Source organism: Coccinella septempunctata, chromosome 8, assembly GCF_907165205.1.
Source record: "Coccinella septempunctata chromosome 8, icCocSept1.1, whole genome shotgun sequence".
NCBI classification, from domain to species: Eukaryota; Metazoa; Arthropoda; class Insecta; order Coleoptera; family Coccinellidae; genus Coccinella; species Coccinella septempunctata.
Window position 1 is genome coordinate 24,404,397 of NC_058196.1, and position 16,237 is coordinate 24,420,633.

At 37.8% G+C, this 16,237-nt stretch overlaps 1 protein-coding gene across 1 annotated transcript in view; it reads left to right on the top strand.

Moving 5' to 3' along the window:
* Positions 1-16,237, top strand: part of LOC123318378 — a 118,382-nt gene that overhangs the window by 48,284 nt on the left and 53,861 nt on the right. Inside the window, exon 8 of the mRNA XM_044904986.1 lies at positions 15,555-15,675. Coding sequence (XP_044760921.1) covers positions 15,555-15,675 — 121 coding nt within the window. The remainder of the gene's footprint in view (positions 1-15,554; positions 15,676-16,237) is intronic.

Below are 16,237 nucleotides of genomic sequence, written 5' to 3' on the forward strand. Positions count from 1 at the left end.
TTTTCAGAATGTGCGTTAATTTTTTTGCGCAGTGTATTTTCAAGCAAACAATTCACTGATAAATCTCATCCAAACATTATCTCAAAGATGTTTTTTTTATTGCTTCAAACCAAAAACTTTCGTCGAACTCATTCTCGCGCTTCATGCACGTAATGAAAATTCTTGCGGAGGCTTAAACTTCAAAGGGGATGTATTCAGATCCCGCAACACCTCTGCATCGTACTAAAGCTGAAGAATCGCATTCATAACCTCACTTATCTCGTAAGAGATACAGCCACATTTATTATGCTCACTGTCATGCTATCCTTCCGCATCTCTTAATTAATCCCTGCATCATTTGAAGCTGCAAATTAGCCGGCAAATAGGTCAGATGCTACGGTATGCCCATATCCATTTACAGGCATACCGAATGAGGTTGATTATGAATATCCTTCTTGGTTTGTGATGAAGAGAACGTCCTGGTTCGGTGCCGCCATTATACGACGCTGTTGCGAACGATAGGGTTGCTTCAATTATTCGAAGGATTAAAAGATGGAGTAACAGTGAGATTGAAGCAGATAATGATGGGGGTTCATGCAGTTACAAAGGAGATAACTCGAACACAACAAAACTTTTGTTGGGAAAAGATAATGTTAGAAGGACTCAATTCAGTGAAAAATAATAACTCGTCAGTGTTGCCAATCATTTCAGAGTAAAATCAAAATGGGAATTCCAAGTTGAATGCAAATAATCAATAGTGTCGAGGTTTTTCATACACTGCGGAAAAAAATTAACGCACATTAAGGAAACCTCAAATTTATTCTACAACTGAAGGTGTTCTCAATGATAATTATTTTTATCAGAATTATGCATGCATATGTTATCCACTTTCAACTGTTTTCTTCAATATAGATGTTTTTTCCCAGCAGGAATAAAAAAAGATGATATTATCAGATTTTGAATGTATTGGCTCCATTCTAAAATCAGTTGTTCTCGATCAATTCCAGTGATCAATAGTTTTTCTTTCGTTTGATTTTCTACGCTCGATCGCTATGCAACGCGAAACACGCAATTTGACCCAAGAGGAATGTGCCCAAGCGGTAGTTTTGCGAGAAGAAGGGTGGACATACACAAGAATTGCAGAAAGGTTTGGAGTTTCCCATACAAGTGTGTCCAGAATGTTGCAGCGATTCAGGGAGACAGGTATGAATGTCCGAAGACCAGGACAGGGTAGAGCACGGGTAACAACTAACAACTGCCATTCAAAAACGTTACTTGAGAGTTTCTTCGTTGAGACAACGGTTTGCAGTCGCTCGCCTCCTTCAAATTCAGCTTGAGCAAACTCATGAGGTGCAAATTAGCACTCAGACAGTAAGAAATCGCCTCAGAGAATATGATTCAAGGCCTCGTGTCGCGGCAAGAGGCCCAGCTCTTACTCCAGCCCATCGAAGGGCGCGTTTGGATTTTGCGAGAGAGCATATCCATTGGAAAGAGGCCGATTGGGAAAGAGTTCTCTTCACAGATGAGTCTAGATTCTGCCTCTACTATTGGGATCGACTTTCCCTTGTATACAGACGTCCACATGAAAGATATGCTCAGTGCAATTACCTGAATACTACTGGTTTCGGGGGAGGATCGATTATAGTATGGGGTGGAATATCTTTGACTGCTCGCATAGACCTAGTGGTCGTTGATAATGGAGCTATGAATGCTGATAAGTATATAAGGAACATTCTTGAAGTGCATGTAGTGCCATTTGCCCCATACATTGGTGAATATTTCATTTTTATGGACGATAATGCCAGACCCCATCGTGCGCCCATCGTTCAGGAGTACCTTGAAGAGGTTGAAGTCTCTCGAATGGAATGGCCAGCAAGACGTCCAGATCTCAATCCGATTGAGCAGGTTTGGGACAACCTCAATAGAAGGCTGAGAAGTTCAAAAAATCGGCAGCTACTCTTAATGACTTAGGAATCCAACTCGGAGAAATCTGGGAAGGATTAGATCAGAACATTTTAAGATCACTCATTTTGAGTATGAACCGTCGTTGCCGAGCTGTAATTAACGCAAGGGGTGGAAATACCAAGTATTAAATCACTTATCAGCATTTCAGTATTTTGAAAATTGTTCATTTCTCTTCTTTCACATAAGTTTGGTGAAATCCTGAATTTTTCTTCCATTTAATGTGTCTTGTTTCGTTCAAAACCTTCCCGAGAGAATATAAAAAATAAGTAATAAAGTCAATGTAGAGTTAACTTTCATTAAAATTAAGATTTTCAGAATGTGCGTTAATTTTTTTGCGCAGCGTTGATTTTGGAACTAGTGACCTTATTCTTGTGTTCTTCAATGAAGTAAGCAACCAAAAAAATTAGTAGCGACTGTGAATAGCCGTACGTTTCATTATTTCGCTTGGACCATAAGCCTCTATAACACGAAACCTCGATGAAAAACGGCGAAGCGTAGTAAAAATGGAAATAATTATACGGATGATTAAAATTCGTGGCGTTAACCCCGCCAGCACTCAACCACATTTTTCGACACCAAATTACGAGCCTCGCCACTCATCGTGAAATTTAATGAAACGCCATTCCATCAGATTCATTTGCTCCTTTCCATATCTCCCCGATACGTCCGGGTTCGTCCATTTCGTCGGTTTTGTGTTTGTTGTCCCTCGGAGACCCATTCATTCCCGCCAAACTTTAAACATTAATTATTTCTGGAACAAATGTCCGCCATCAAGCAATCTACGAATTTTCAAGGAGGGATGCCTATGCCCCACTCTCGGTTTAGAGGTCGTTGAAGTTTTATTTCATTATCATTATGACATCTGTATGTAGAACTGTGGATTGTTCTTCGGAAAATAAAGTTTTCACTACGTTCATTAAATGCTGAACCCTCTGGAAATTGCATAACCGTACCACAGAATTTCAATTAGAAACAAACAAATGCATTCCCAACCTCAAAATGAGTCCATGGAAGACAAGAGCAGGAAGAATAAATTATTGTACTCAGGGCGCTGGCTCAACTTTTATTGGTCTGGAACTGGAGCTTCCGAACTGTCGTACATCTGTCAAGAGCTTCTTTGTGAGATGGTTAGATAGGAAATTTGCTTCTGAATGGGAAGAGCCAAAGCTCATCACTGCTTAGTCCTGTACTTTTCACTCTGCCCTCAGCAATTGAGTCTGGTGACAGGTTTTCTAACCATAACCATTTGATAAATTAACTGGTTCTTCCTTAGGCAATACCTCACTGAGGTACAAACAATATAGATAAAAATATTTACTCCCCTCTCATCAACAGAACCCTTAGAACATAGATACATGGAAGGGACATTCAGTGCTCACAACAATGTTTTGTAGTACACACATTCGATGTTTCTCTGTCTAGCGCGGCACTAAGGCAGTGGCGTTATATTGAAAAATGCACATACTTCCTATCTATTCCAACTGAATATTGATGTGACCCTGATGTCCAAATCAACTGTCTCAATTGTGATTGGCAACACTAAGCAAATATCTCACTGTAGTCTTTGGAATGTTTATTTTCCATTCCATGTATCTGTGCTAAGACAGTACCCATTGAAAAATTGCTTCACTTCGGGTTTCTCCTCATTGGATTAACTACATGGTCCTCGATCCATACAGGGTGACAATTCAAAAACTTGACAGGCCAAATATGTCGCGACAAGGATGTTTTCAGAGAAAATGCCGGAACAGGTCAATTTTTATTCGGAAGGGGGACATATTTTGAGCAGAATTGTAAGCCGAAATCTCCTCAACCCTAGGTGTAGGCGCTATCACCCCTAAATTCTTCATAGGGAATAGAGGGTGAGCTAAACCTCAATTGGAAAACAATATTTCTCTCTACGTAAAACTATTGAGTGAGGTATAGCTCACCCTCTATTCCCTATTAATAATTTAGGAGTGACAACCCCTACACCTAAGATTGAGGACATTTTGGCGCACAATTCTGCTAGAAACATGTCCTCATCCGAATAAAAATTGACCTGTTTCAGCATTATCTCTGAAAACATCCTTGTTGAGACATAATAGGCCTGGCAAGTTTTCAAATTGTCAGCTCCTGTAACTACTTCAAGGACTCATTAAATATTTGCAAACCTTAGTATTCATGTAGAGGGTCAAGTATTCTTTCAATTGAGGTATAGCTCACCTCCTATTCCCTATTGAGAATCAGAATATCTAACAGCTCTATAATAAAAAAATTGCTAAAAATAAATGAAAAGGGTTTAATTTAACCCAAGTTCTACTAAACCTAGCCCCAGATTAATGCCAGTTATTGTATTCCAACCCTTGCTAACGTTCAAACATCCTTCCCTCAATAAGTGCCCAGAATCAATATCAGCTGTGAATGGATGGCTAGGTCTGTCGGTGAACAGTGTTTGCTGGAACAGGCAGGCTGTCAGCTCCGGAATCATCAATTTTTGCTGAATGGCCATCTTGAACGTTCGTGAACACATGCCACGTAACGTTTCTTCCTTGCCTTTATTCCAGGAGCGAAGCGAAAGGTTGAAATATTGTCCGTGTTAACCGTATCACCCTCTGTGTTCGTTTTCAAAACGATTGTCAGTCACCTTTCTACGAAATCGGAAAGGTATCAGATGTATTTTTCCGGAGGTTTATGTTCGGACTGGAGTACAGATTTTTTGAATCTCGCAGGTTTTTGATACCTCATTTCTCATACTTCAAAAAATATTCTTCTGTTTTGTTTTATGTGGTCCACCCTATATAGATGAATGATCCCCGAAAGATATATTATTATTATTTTCGTACAACACTTTTTTCCTGAGAATGTGGAGAAGGTGGACATTTCTACTATCCTTCAGAATTCATTCATTTATCACCAATGGTTGCTGTCATCCACATGAAATGAAGAATACCATCGTGAGTTAACTGACAGCTCTTAATGAGTTCCAAGAAAAACTTAGTAACGAACAAGGTACATTCAGTCCGCAATTAGATTCACTCGAGTGGAATATTCAGACTTTAAATAATTCATTTCAATAGAATTTACATAACACCTACAGGTTGGCATGCCATTGACAGGAATGAATGACATAGATGGAGGTACAATAACAGCAATTATACAGTGCAATTACGTATTATTTTCTTTCATTTCTGTATAAGAAGGAGCCATGTCATTCACGAATAAAATAGTTATTTTTCTTTCTTTCGTAACGAAATGAAAACTCTGAGTGAAACAAACCCTAAAAGGTATCGATTGTTGGTGTGCTGCACAGTACAATCACCCTGCAGAAATAACCAATGCAGTATACTAGATATCCCCAAGTATATTCGTTCGTTGTTTGTATTCTTCCCCAGGGAGTTGAAATTACGTTTGGCAGACACAGCTGAAAGCATCCATTGCCTTTGATGCCACTGCGACCTGGTACCAATACTAATGGCAGTCAATGCCTTCGCCTAATTACAATAAATTGTATTTGCGTTTGTTCCCTGAAACTGCAGGAAATCGGTTTGCAGGTTGACCAAATATTGTTCCTCTAATCAACACGTCTGCCTCGTTTCTTTAAAGGGTTCGCAGGCTCCAACGAGAATGTTTGCCTCAAATTTGAACAAAATATCAAAATACTGAGGTTCACTTACATAGAATATAACCACAGTCCTTGTGGGTACAAAATAATACTTATATTTTCATCATCAGGACAAGTAAAACAAGATACACCTACTACCATAATGGTTCAAAAAAAACTCATATTCACCTGGTTACAGAAGGCCTCGCCAATGCAAGCCTGCACAAAAAAGTCTTGGACGAGAAAATCATAGGAGGAATGAAGCCCTTTCTGACTCTGGAGTTTATTAGAACATCTCTGATTGGTGGCACAACAGACCTTAAGGTCGCAGAGAAAAGTTACCAAGCTATAACTACTACCAATTCTGTTGAAACTTCATGCACTCTTGAGAATGTGGTTTAAGAAGATCGGTTGATTTTTGTGCAGGTGCAGGTGGGTTTCTGTGGCGGTTCTGTATCCAATGGATCGAAATAATCTTTTCCGAAAGGCATGAAAGTACAATAGGTAAAACCACAATAACGAGCTGTTCAAAATGAGATTGACGCGTGACGTTTTCGAATTCGAAATTCTGCCTCATCGTCGGGGTAGAATGTGTCGTGATGTGAGAGGGTTCTGGAATCCCGAAAGGAAATGAGAGTGCTGATTCGCATTCTGCCCATGATAGAAGGACAAACTGCGTCCTGATTACATTAGTGCCGCTCCTGCCCGTCGTTCATCGCAGGGAAGGATAATGAACTAAAACATATAGTCGAACAATCAGATGTAACCCGTTTCGGGTTCCGCAGGATGCTGTTCGTCATTCACTTCGTCAGTCCTGCTGACGAACTCCTGCTAGTTTTTCGTCGGAATCAGCGTTGGAAATTTAAATCACGTGGTTTTCAAATTTTTTTGCATTGTTGATTTTGAGAGGCGAAAGGTAGGTTTGCAACCGCTGTAAATACTGAACGCAAACACTGATTTTGAAATGTCGCGGATGCAAAAAATTCATTCACAAATATTCAGTTGAACCTTGTAAGCATTCATTAGTTGAAATTTTGCAAACAAGACATCTATCCACTGCACTGTCCAAGTGTATTATATAGGAAAAATTGGGTGTAGATTTTAGTTCGTTTTGAGAGGCTTCGATTTCGAATTTGCTTTTCTCCCTCATCAGAGCTGTTGTCGATATTCTAGGTCAAAAATTACAGAGTTTAAAGGAGGCTGCTACCTTAAGATCTATTGTGCCCCCATCAGAGTTCTTATGAAGTCCAGTATGTGGGATGGTTTCAAGGACATTACCTTCAAGCTCAAGGACATAACCTCAAGCGAGCTATTCTGTCACCAGGTGATCTGGAGCTTCAGCCTCTTCCTAACCACAGAATCTGAATTCGTCATTTTCTGCTAGACCCGTTCTCATTAGATGCTTCCTGAGGTAACAATGCCCTGTTGTAAGGAAAATCCAGTATAAGTAGGTCTAGCATATTCTTGCTAAGATTCAGAAACTTCTTAAATCTCGCAGTATCAAAGTTCTCAAGAAACTTTTTGGATTTTTCCAGACATTGGACATTCTTGTCCAATGAAAAGCTTTTTTGCTCGGTTTTTGATAAGTGTATTTGCCCTCTCATTTTCTTTAAGATGTCAGACCAAGAGGACCTTGTCTATTTTATTGAATTTCATTCGACACTTCTATTTTGTCTTCGAATCGATGACTTTGGTACTAAGTCCTTTAAGAGTAGCTTGACTATCCAAATGGATACATCTCTGTTACTTTCTTTCTGGATTTTTTCAATTCAAAGTTTTTGCCTAAGAAGCTCTTGAAGGAGAACCTGATGATAGTGGGCGTGATACTCCAGCACCATTTTCTGTCGTAGTTTTCGAACCATCTTGGAAGTTTAGGCGATGGATTTTTTTTTCCTACTCATCATTTTAGTGAAGGTTGTTCATACGCTTTTTTCCTGATAGTTTCGTAACTCGCCAATGAGATGGAAACCAGGTATGATAACTTCGATTGACTACATAAGGTCGTCCATCTTTTTCTGCTAGAATTAGGGTGTTGAAGCTTGAGCTGAGATACATGCGGTAAGTTTGTTTGATGTCTCCATATCGCGAGACACCCGAGTAGTATGTATTTGGATTATGGCTTAACGCCAACACAACACCCAACAAATTCTCCTATAACTCAGGAAGACGGAGGTATTGTTATCAACTGGCACTCCTTACGCTTCCTATTCATTTATGTCAGCGTTACACGCGGAAGCACTCTATGGCAATGTTTTCTTCCACATTAAGCACACGTGTAACCCTCAATTCTCACTTGAAATGACAATTTTCCTGATACCACAAATTTCATTGTTTACCTAGATCTTCGATCTGAATCGAACTAGCTAAGCCTCATCAGTCAGAGTATTAGTAGAAAACCTTTCATCGAAAACATGCTGATCATGCTTTCGCTCTTAGTTGACCTTGATAGAGCCATACAACTCAAAAACGTGAACGGGGTTCAATTCACTTCTCTAACGAACAAATTGAATAAATTGGAAGATTGGATAAATGTGGGTGGTTCATCATGAACGAGGAGGAATAGTCCTTTAGACCCACAATCTTTATTAGGTGTGAATGACGACTATAGACTTTTCTAAACAGTCTCAATTTCAAGTCATGAAAAAATACATATAAGCTTCAATGCTAAATTACTGACACTTTAAAATCTAAAATTTTATTCTCCTGACAGGCTCGCATTATTCATAATTAGCAGAGTCGCATTACAAATTGTATTATTGCACACCTACCAAACTCCAAGGTGATTGCGATATCGAACGATAAGTTCGCATGAAACAAACTATTTAAGACTAACTACCCTTTATACATTTCAAACTCAGCAACTGTTCCCTGGAAGTTTATTCTTCCCCAGCCATGAATGTTGTCATAATTTAATTATTCAGCATTCGTTGCTGCATGAAATACCATTCTGGAAACAGATGGAGGTAATCAGAAGTTAATTAATTCATTATTCATGCGAACGTTTCAAAACAGAACTTCCTTTAAAGCACTACAAACGGTATGAGCCATCATTGCTGGCAATGCGCTTCTATTTCTTCATCGAATAATTGGCAGTTACTGTAGATGAAAGAGAGTATTATCTTGGAATTACCCAAATAATTGACCGCAGGAAGATTTTCTTGGAGGGTTTGGAGTTAATGTTTTGAACGAATGGTTCATTTGAGTATTCTAATGGTGGCTTATGCTTCTCTTAAGTGAATAACCTGCAGTTTTATTCCAGGTCTTCATTAATCGAGAACTTAAAATGAAATGAACTTATCTGTAGAAGTTATTGGACGATATTTTTATCGCCCTGCTGATGAAAACTTCTACAGTGACGAATTGTTCTTTGAAAAAAGTTTCCAAGACAGTTGATACTATGGGTATTGTGTTTTTCTTCGATGGAAAACGCTTTTCTTCATTGGCATGAAAGTCATCAACAGAGGATATTCGAAAACATTACAAACGATCGTAGTTCACATTGATCTACCTAGTAGGTAGATCTGGCTTGAACAGATATTTTTAAACAACGAATCTCTTGGCCTACGCTGATCTACCCAACAAATGGTGATTATTTGTATACTATTTCATCAAAATCACCCATAAAGTACAAGGCAAATGTGATTGGTTGAAATTTATGTAGAGATACCTTGATTTCTTCCCAGTAACGAGAAACTTTCCATTCTCTGTCGTATTGGTTCAGCATTCCTCAATACGATAAAAATTTCATGAGGACGATTGGCTTTATTGTTGTCGTCGAATTTCAACGGCACAAAAAGTTGCACGTAGAAAATCCACGCTGAAGGAAATTGTTGGAAACTCTTCGGGAATCCACCCTTTGAATCATCTCCCAACTGCATCGAATTCCAGAAGGGATTTGGTAATAGATTTTCCACCAGGAAAACCGCCTATATGAACATCATTGGTTGGGTGTTAGCATAACATTACAGTTGGAACGAGAGGTACTCGAAATTCGATAAATAGTTCACAAACAACTCGAATAGCGGTGGCTATTCGTTTGTCGAATTTTATACATATTTACGCGGGCCAAAATCAAAGCGTTGGTTCGGATGAATCGATAGAGAGGTGTCAGAGGGCCAGTTTGATCAATTTTTATGTGGTGAGAATTAATTGAAAATGGGGTGAGAGCAGTGGCTCTTTATAGCGGTTATTCGTCAGTCTTGTTCATTCAATTTATCACATCGAAACCACTATTTATATCTCTGCTGTTTTTGAATAAACAAGTGATGAGCTTGTTTTTTTTTTCAATGGATGTTGGGCATGCATTCATTCCTGAATCGTTTTACAAATCTAACATTAAATATCATTGAACGATGTATATACATTTCTGATAAATACAGATACGTGGAAAAACCTTGCAAAATCTGGAAGAAGATACAAGGCTTTATCAATAATCACGTGGAGAACTCAGTAGATTCATGTTACCTGGTAGCAGATTTTCTTGCAGATTCAGAACAGCTCAACTATTGCATCTTCCCGCTCAACTTCTGCTTCTCTACCTTCAGCTATAAAGAGTTTTTCTTCCACTAAACTGGCAAATTGTGAATCACAATCTCGTCTGCTGTAGGTACTTCCCTCTGTGTAACCTTCAACCCATCGAAAACTGGAAATGGAAGGCAACAATTTTTGGGACATCATCTTAATGACATACCTCTGCCCTTTCACGAGCTCTTTCTTCAAAAAATAATATGATAAATAGAAGTGGGTAGCTTCATTGAAGAATTTGAAGCCCCCATTTTCATTTCTTCACGAAAAGTTGCGTCAGATGCAGTATTTTGACTGATAAATTATTTATTCCCGCTCTCTTCAACCTTTCCCCCATAGCAAAGAAGAAACATCGACCATCAGCGTGGGATCGAACGAAATGGAAATTTTTTGCGGCACATAAATATCATTGTGTCCTTCTCAGGTCTTCCGTATAAAATATCGTTCATAGATATCGGGAATCTTCAATAACCCTGCGATGTTTATGGAACGCGACGAACGAATGAATCGGCATAAATTTGAAAATGGTAGCGCATGTTTCGATGTCAGATGTCAGCGGCTTTCAAGGGCTGATAAAACATGGCAGGTTGAAAAAATAGATCCAGGCCCTATTTTAAGAAAGGAAAACGAATATAACTTGCGTTCGTAGATATTCAAAGGCAAGTTATTTAAATCATTTAGAAGTTTGATGTTTTGTGTTGCGAAACAGGGCCTATTCAATAAGAATTGTCAAATACTGTCAAATAGTTACAAATGATCGATATGCTCATCAGACCATACATTCCCCAGTAAGTTGAATTCCAATATTTCAAGAAAGAAGAAAAAGGAAGTAATTACTATTCGTCGTCCTCTAGAGTCAGTAGTAAACAAACCAAGGTGACTCTGTAGGAGAAAGTCACAGAAGACGTTTTCAGTTTTGTTTTTCTGTAGGCAAAATCTGCATAAATATTTTTTCTACGATACCAAGTTGATGGAGATGAGCTTTCTGCGTAAAAACATCTGAAAGGGATTCTCAGTTTGTTCTGAATTCATTTACATTTCATAGATCATCTGGTTATAGTTCTTTGACATTGACGTAACCGTTCACCTTGAATTTCCAAATCAGCTACAGTATGTACACTCATGTACCTACTAATGCTGTGTTGTATTTGTCCATTGTGGTGGATTTCATCCCAGCTTCACTGTCAATGAGCACTCTCATGGATTTTAAAGTTCAGTTCTTTCCTAAAAATATCTTGTAGATTTCGGTGGTGAATATTTCCGCCTGGAAAATTAAATGACAGATGACAAAAGACCAACTGGATAATTTACCTCGAAGGATAGTTCTTGGTCAGAAAATAAATCTATATAAAACTCACTCATTTTTCTCATGAAGCTTGAATGGAAGAGAGCTGGACAAAACATTGAAATTTCACGAATGAACTCCATCAAACAATCAAAATATCCCTTTCATTCCATTCGTTCAGTGTCGAATTTGGACAGTGACAAGGAAATGGCGTATATAGACCATAGAAACAGGAGACCAACAGCGGCATAAAAAACTGTGGGACGTAACTGGTTATTTATGACTTCCTTTTCCATGTTTTTCATCGACAGAATGTGGTATTCTATCCATTTCATGGCGAGTTATTTCTCGAATACATTTATACGAAGCAAAATCGAATCGAACTTATCTTAGCGATAGATGTACGAACAAAGAATATCCCTTCTAGATGAAGATCCAAAAACTGCCCACATTTTGAATTTGAATATTCACAGAATTAACGAGGACAAAAGATATACTTTGGAAGAATAAGCTGAATGTTGAAATGCAAAAGGAAAAAATGATAATGAAACTTGAGAAACACCTTAAGGTTTTTACATTGAATACCTACTTTTCTGTTCCTTTAATGGTCTGGTATTTCAACACTCATAAGTTGTATACTAATCCACAAAATTAGTCATGTGACGAGACCATAGAAGGCTGTAAATTTAACGTCAAAATATTTGGCGGGAAGATATTTCGCATGTTCTGAGAATTCCGACGAGTTAAAGAGTCGACGAGGAATGTTGCAGATTCTAGATGTAGTGAGACAGCCGAAGAATTGAGCTTCAGATTATTGGCTGATTCTCAGTTTCACTCTTCGATCCACCATGAATAGGAGAAATAGCGGAAATCGTAAAATGTTGAAGGAGTGAGATTTTAATTTTGATGAATGTCTTTGCCGTATGAAGTAAACCTTCTTGCCTGACTTTGAATGAGATTATAAAAAAACACACGAAAATCGTCAATATTCCAAAAGTCATCAGAGGAAACCATAGAATTGTCGGAGTTCGGCTAACTTCACGTTTATGGCCATACCACGCTGACAATGCCAGTTTTCGTCTGAACCAACTTCGTGTTATACTGTTCCAAACATGATTCGAGTATGCATGAGAGAAGAAATATCTCTGCCAATAAAAACTTTGGCATTAGTGATTGGAAAATATAGTGTGTTCACTGAAAATTTGAACTGCAGTAGCTTTTCACCAAGAAATATAACTTCGACCAAAGTGTAGAAAATTCTTTGTTTGATTTCTCTGATGGTCGATTTTGTTGTAGAGATTACCCAGAGAAATAAATAAGATATTTGCATGTTTTCTTCATAATTTTCTGAATTCAATATAGCGAAAAATTTTAATATCCTTGAAGGGAGCAAATGAGTCTGGTCGTTAGTAAGGTTTTGTATATTCGTCGAATACTTGATTTGTAGGCATTACAATAAAACGGTAGTGCTCACCACCATATTTCAATGAGAAAATCCCTAAATAATGTAACAAGTGAGGAAAATAACTGGAGAACATATTGTTCAATACTTCTGGTTAAGACACATTTCAACATCAAAATTACGTTCATTATAGTTCTCAATGATCGAGGTATCGAATCATTATGTTCACTGTAAATTCTTCTCATGATTCTCACCAAAAATTAGAAAAAAAAATATTGTCAGCTTACTTCTCCATCTAATGTAACAATTCACCTTATTGAAAGACTTCAAAGGAAAGGTAAAGGAGACGTTTGAGTGGGGAAGATCCTGATATGGACCTGAATCAGCTTTCAATCGAACTCATTACCGTCCCATTGAGCCCTGTTCATTTCCCCCATCAACCCCACCCCCTGTCTGTCAGGGGGCGCGATTCATTCATCGCAGAAATATATAGGTCAATTTCTGGACGTTTCTCTCGTTATTTATAACAGACTTCCGTTTCACGTCCGACGTATAAATTGAACGTTTTTTCCGCCAAATAATTCCGATTGATTTATCGCTAGGTGTTGGACGGAAATGGTTGCAAGAACCAATTTCCAATTTTCGAACTCGAAAGAACAATCCGCGCTGGTTGAGCGGGGGTAATCCATTCGGAAACTGCGGGTCCGGTACGTTTGTAGTAATGAAGCTTGTAGGTCAGAAGCTTCGAAAATCGGGCTAGAGTTAGAGTAGTGTAGATCTAGAAGTGAGTACGAGACCCGTCGTACTATGTTCCTCGAACTGGCATGAAGAGATATTTGTATTCTTATTGGTTTTCTTCAGAAGAATTAGATGAATTGTACGTCAGAAAAATAATTCGGGTACTTTGAACGATCTTACAGTAGTTCCGTTCGTTTGCATAAAAAGTGTAGCACTTTTTTACACTCGATTTGATTTACACCAGTGTAGAGTAAGTGTAGTTTATCTACACATAGTCAAAAGGAGATGTAGATAAACTACACCTCCTCTACACTAGTGTAAATCCAATCAGCAAACGAATACTAAAATAGAGTGTAGAAAAGTGCTACACTTTTTATGCGAACGAAAGGACCTAGTATTTATTGCAAATTTACGAAATTCAACGTTGATATAACAGTTCTTAAATCATTTTGATGAAACATTGAGAAGACGATCGATCGTTAAATTAAAGATCCTTGGATGTGTACCTGCTCTGTAATTACCCTTAATGTTCCGGAAACTACCAATATTACCATTACCTGCTCTTTCCCGATTTTTACTTGTTCTGAAATTACTCGTGAATGTTCGGGAACCATCATTACCCACTTTAGATATTTAGAAGTAAAGTTAAATGCTTGTTTATATATCATCTCGTTCAGTACCAAATATTTCAGTTAACCTTAATAGCGAAGCAGGTGTCGTGGTTTAATGACTTATGTAAGTGTTCAATTATGGATTTCCATCAAGTCTCGGCCGCATCAATTCAAACGATATACGTTTGATAGTGTAAAAAAACGATATTTGGGTTAATATGAAAGTTCTATAGTGAAACTACTACGAAAACTGTACAGTTTTCGTAGTAGAAACAGTTTTCTGTTTCAATCACAACTTTAGTACATCAAACATTCAACAGTTGTCCTTCTGTCAAACCTAGTAAACCACTTCTATTTTGGATTCCATTTCTCTCACCAGAGGAGAAATTAATCGCAAAAAAAGCACGAATTTTGATCCTTGAGACTCAAACACTTCAGAGGTTCATTCTAGGATCAAGATTTATAAACAGTATGTTTTCAAAGGAGAGGCTTTTTTTGAAAGAAGGTAGAAGTATATCAAAATGAAAAATGTCTGTATAAAATATTCAAAATGGCTGAGCTGCAACCCCTAGAAGTTCGACAAAATTTCTTCATCTGGTCATCATCAGATCACTTGAACAAATATTTGTATCGTGCGATTTAGGGTGTAAAAACTTGAGATAGTTAATTCAGAGTGCTTATGTTGACAAAGTGCTTTTATTGTCACCCTATTCCATCCCATTTTTACGATGGAGGGTTTCAACAAGAAGAAGGTTGTGACGACAATTGTGAAAAAAATTGTGAATAATTTAGACGAATTTTATTGGTGAGATTTTAGACTAATCGTTTGAGTTACTAAATAATGAGAAAAATTCGGCAATCCAAAGTATCCATTCCCACGTAAAAATCAAACTTGCCGATATTCTTAAGGCAACCTTATGGTTGAGTGAGTCATCATGAGATCAGTTTTTTCCCATTGTTTTGCGATAATTCAGATAACAAAAATCTAGGGTCGTATTAGTGTCTATTTCAGTTATCATTCTTAATTCTATTTTTAACTTTGTTATTTTTAAAATTATTTATCGGTGACTCTTAGTGAAACGCTTTATTTTGACCACTTCTAATTTCTGTTAAAGAAAAGTCTCACCTTTAAATACCCCCTGTATATTTATTAAATTTTTCCAACACATTCTGACCTCAATTCGTTGAGCTGCACTTGAGCTGCAAAATGGCGTATGCGGTGGTTTGAAATAAGGTTACATTCAAATGCATCAACATCCGAATTAATATTAACCATTATTAATGTCTTGAATGAGACTGCCAATCCATACTTGGCCGATCAAACCTACATTTTTTATTAAGTTAATTTCAATCAATCAACGGACCTGTTTGATAGGAATAGATTCAGCTGCAACTTTTGCAGGGCAACGAACAAACAATCTTCTCTCCAACCTACATTCACTGACATCTTTTTTTCTCAATTTTCAGGAGCCGCAGAAAAGAGTACGAAACATGGCGCCGAAGATAAGGCCAACAGCATCATAACGGCAATGAAGGACAGGATGAAAACTCGAGAGCGAGAAAAACCGGAGATATTTGAGCTTATCAGGTAACCCCATTCGCATTTTTTCGCCCTTTGACTTCGAATATTGCTCCCTAGTATTTCACACAATATGCCTGATATTTGAGAACGATGCTCTAGGTTCCTACGAACTTATGAGATTCAAAAATGGCCGAGATATGCTTCGTGAGTTTTTTTGTTTGAGAACTGTCTGTGATAGACAATATGGTACTCTGAACAATTCTTTCGAATTATTTATTGGTAGGAAGGTATGTTGGGGAAAGGAGATAAATATTTTTTCCAGTTGGCTTCCTTAGTTTGTGAAAATGCCCATATTATTCCTCCAGAAAGTTTTTCCTTTTTAATTTTTTCATCAAATCGTAACAAAATAAGTCCTTTCTGAGAGATTCTTCTTCGTTTTCACAAAAAAAGTTATGGGAAACTAGATTTTATCCGGAAAAATCCCCATATGATTTTATGGGTCAAGCGGAGCAATCTGAACGAAAGAACATTCTTGCAAATCCCATCTCCTACTCACTACGGGAACGGAAATGCGACAAATTGTAAAGAGAAAAGTTTTCTCCGAGTTTCAGTAATACTGTCAGCGTTT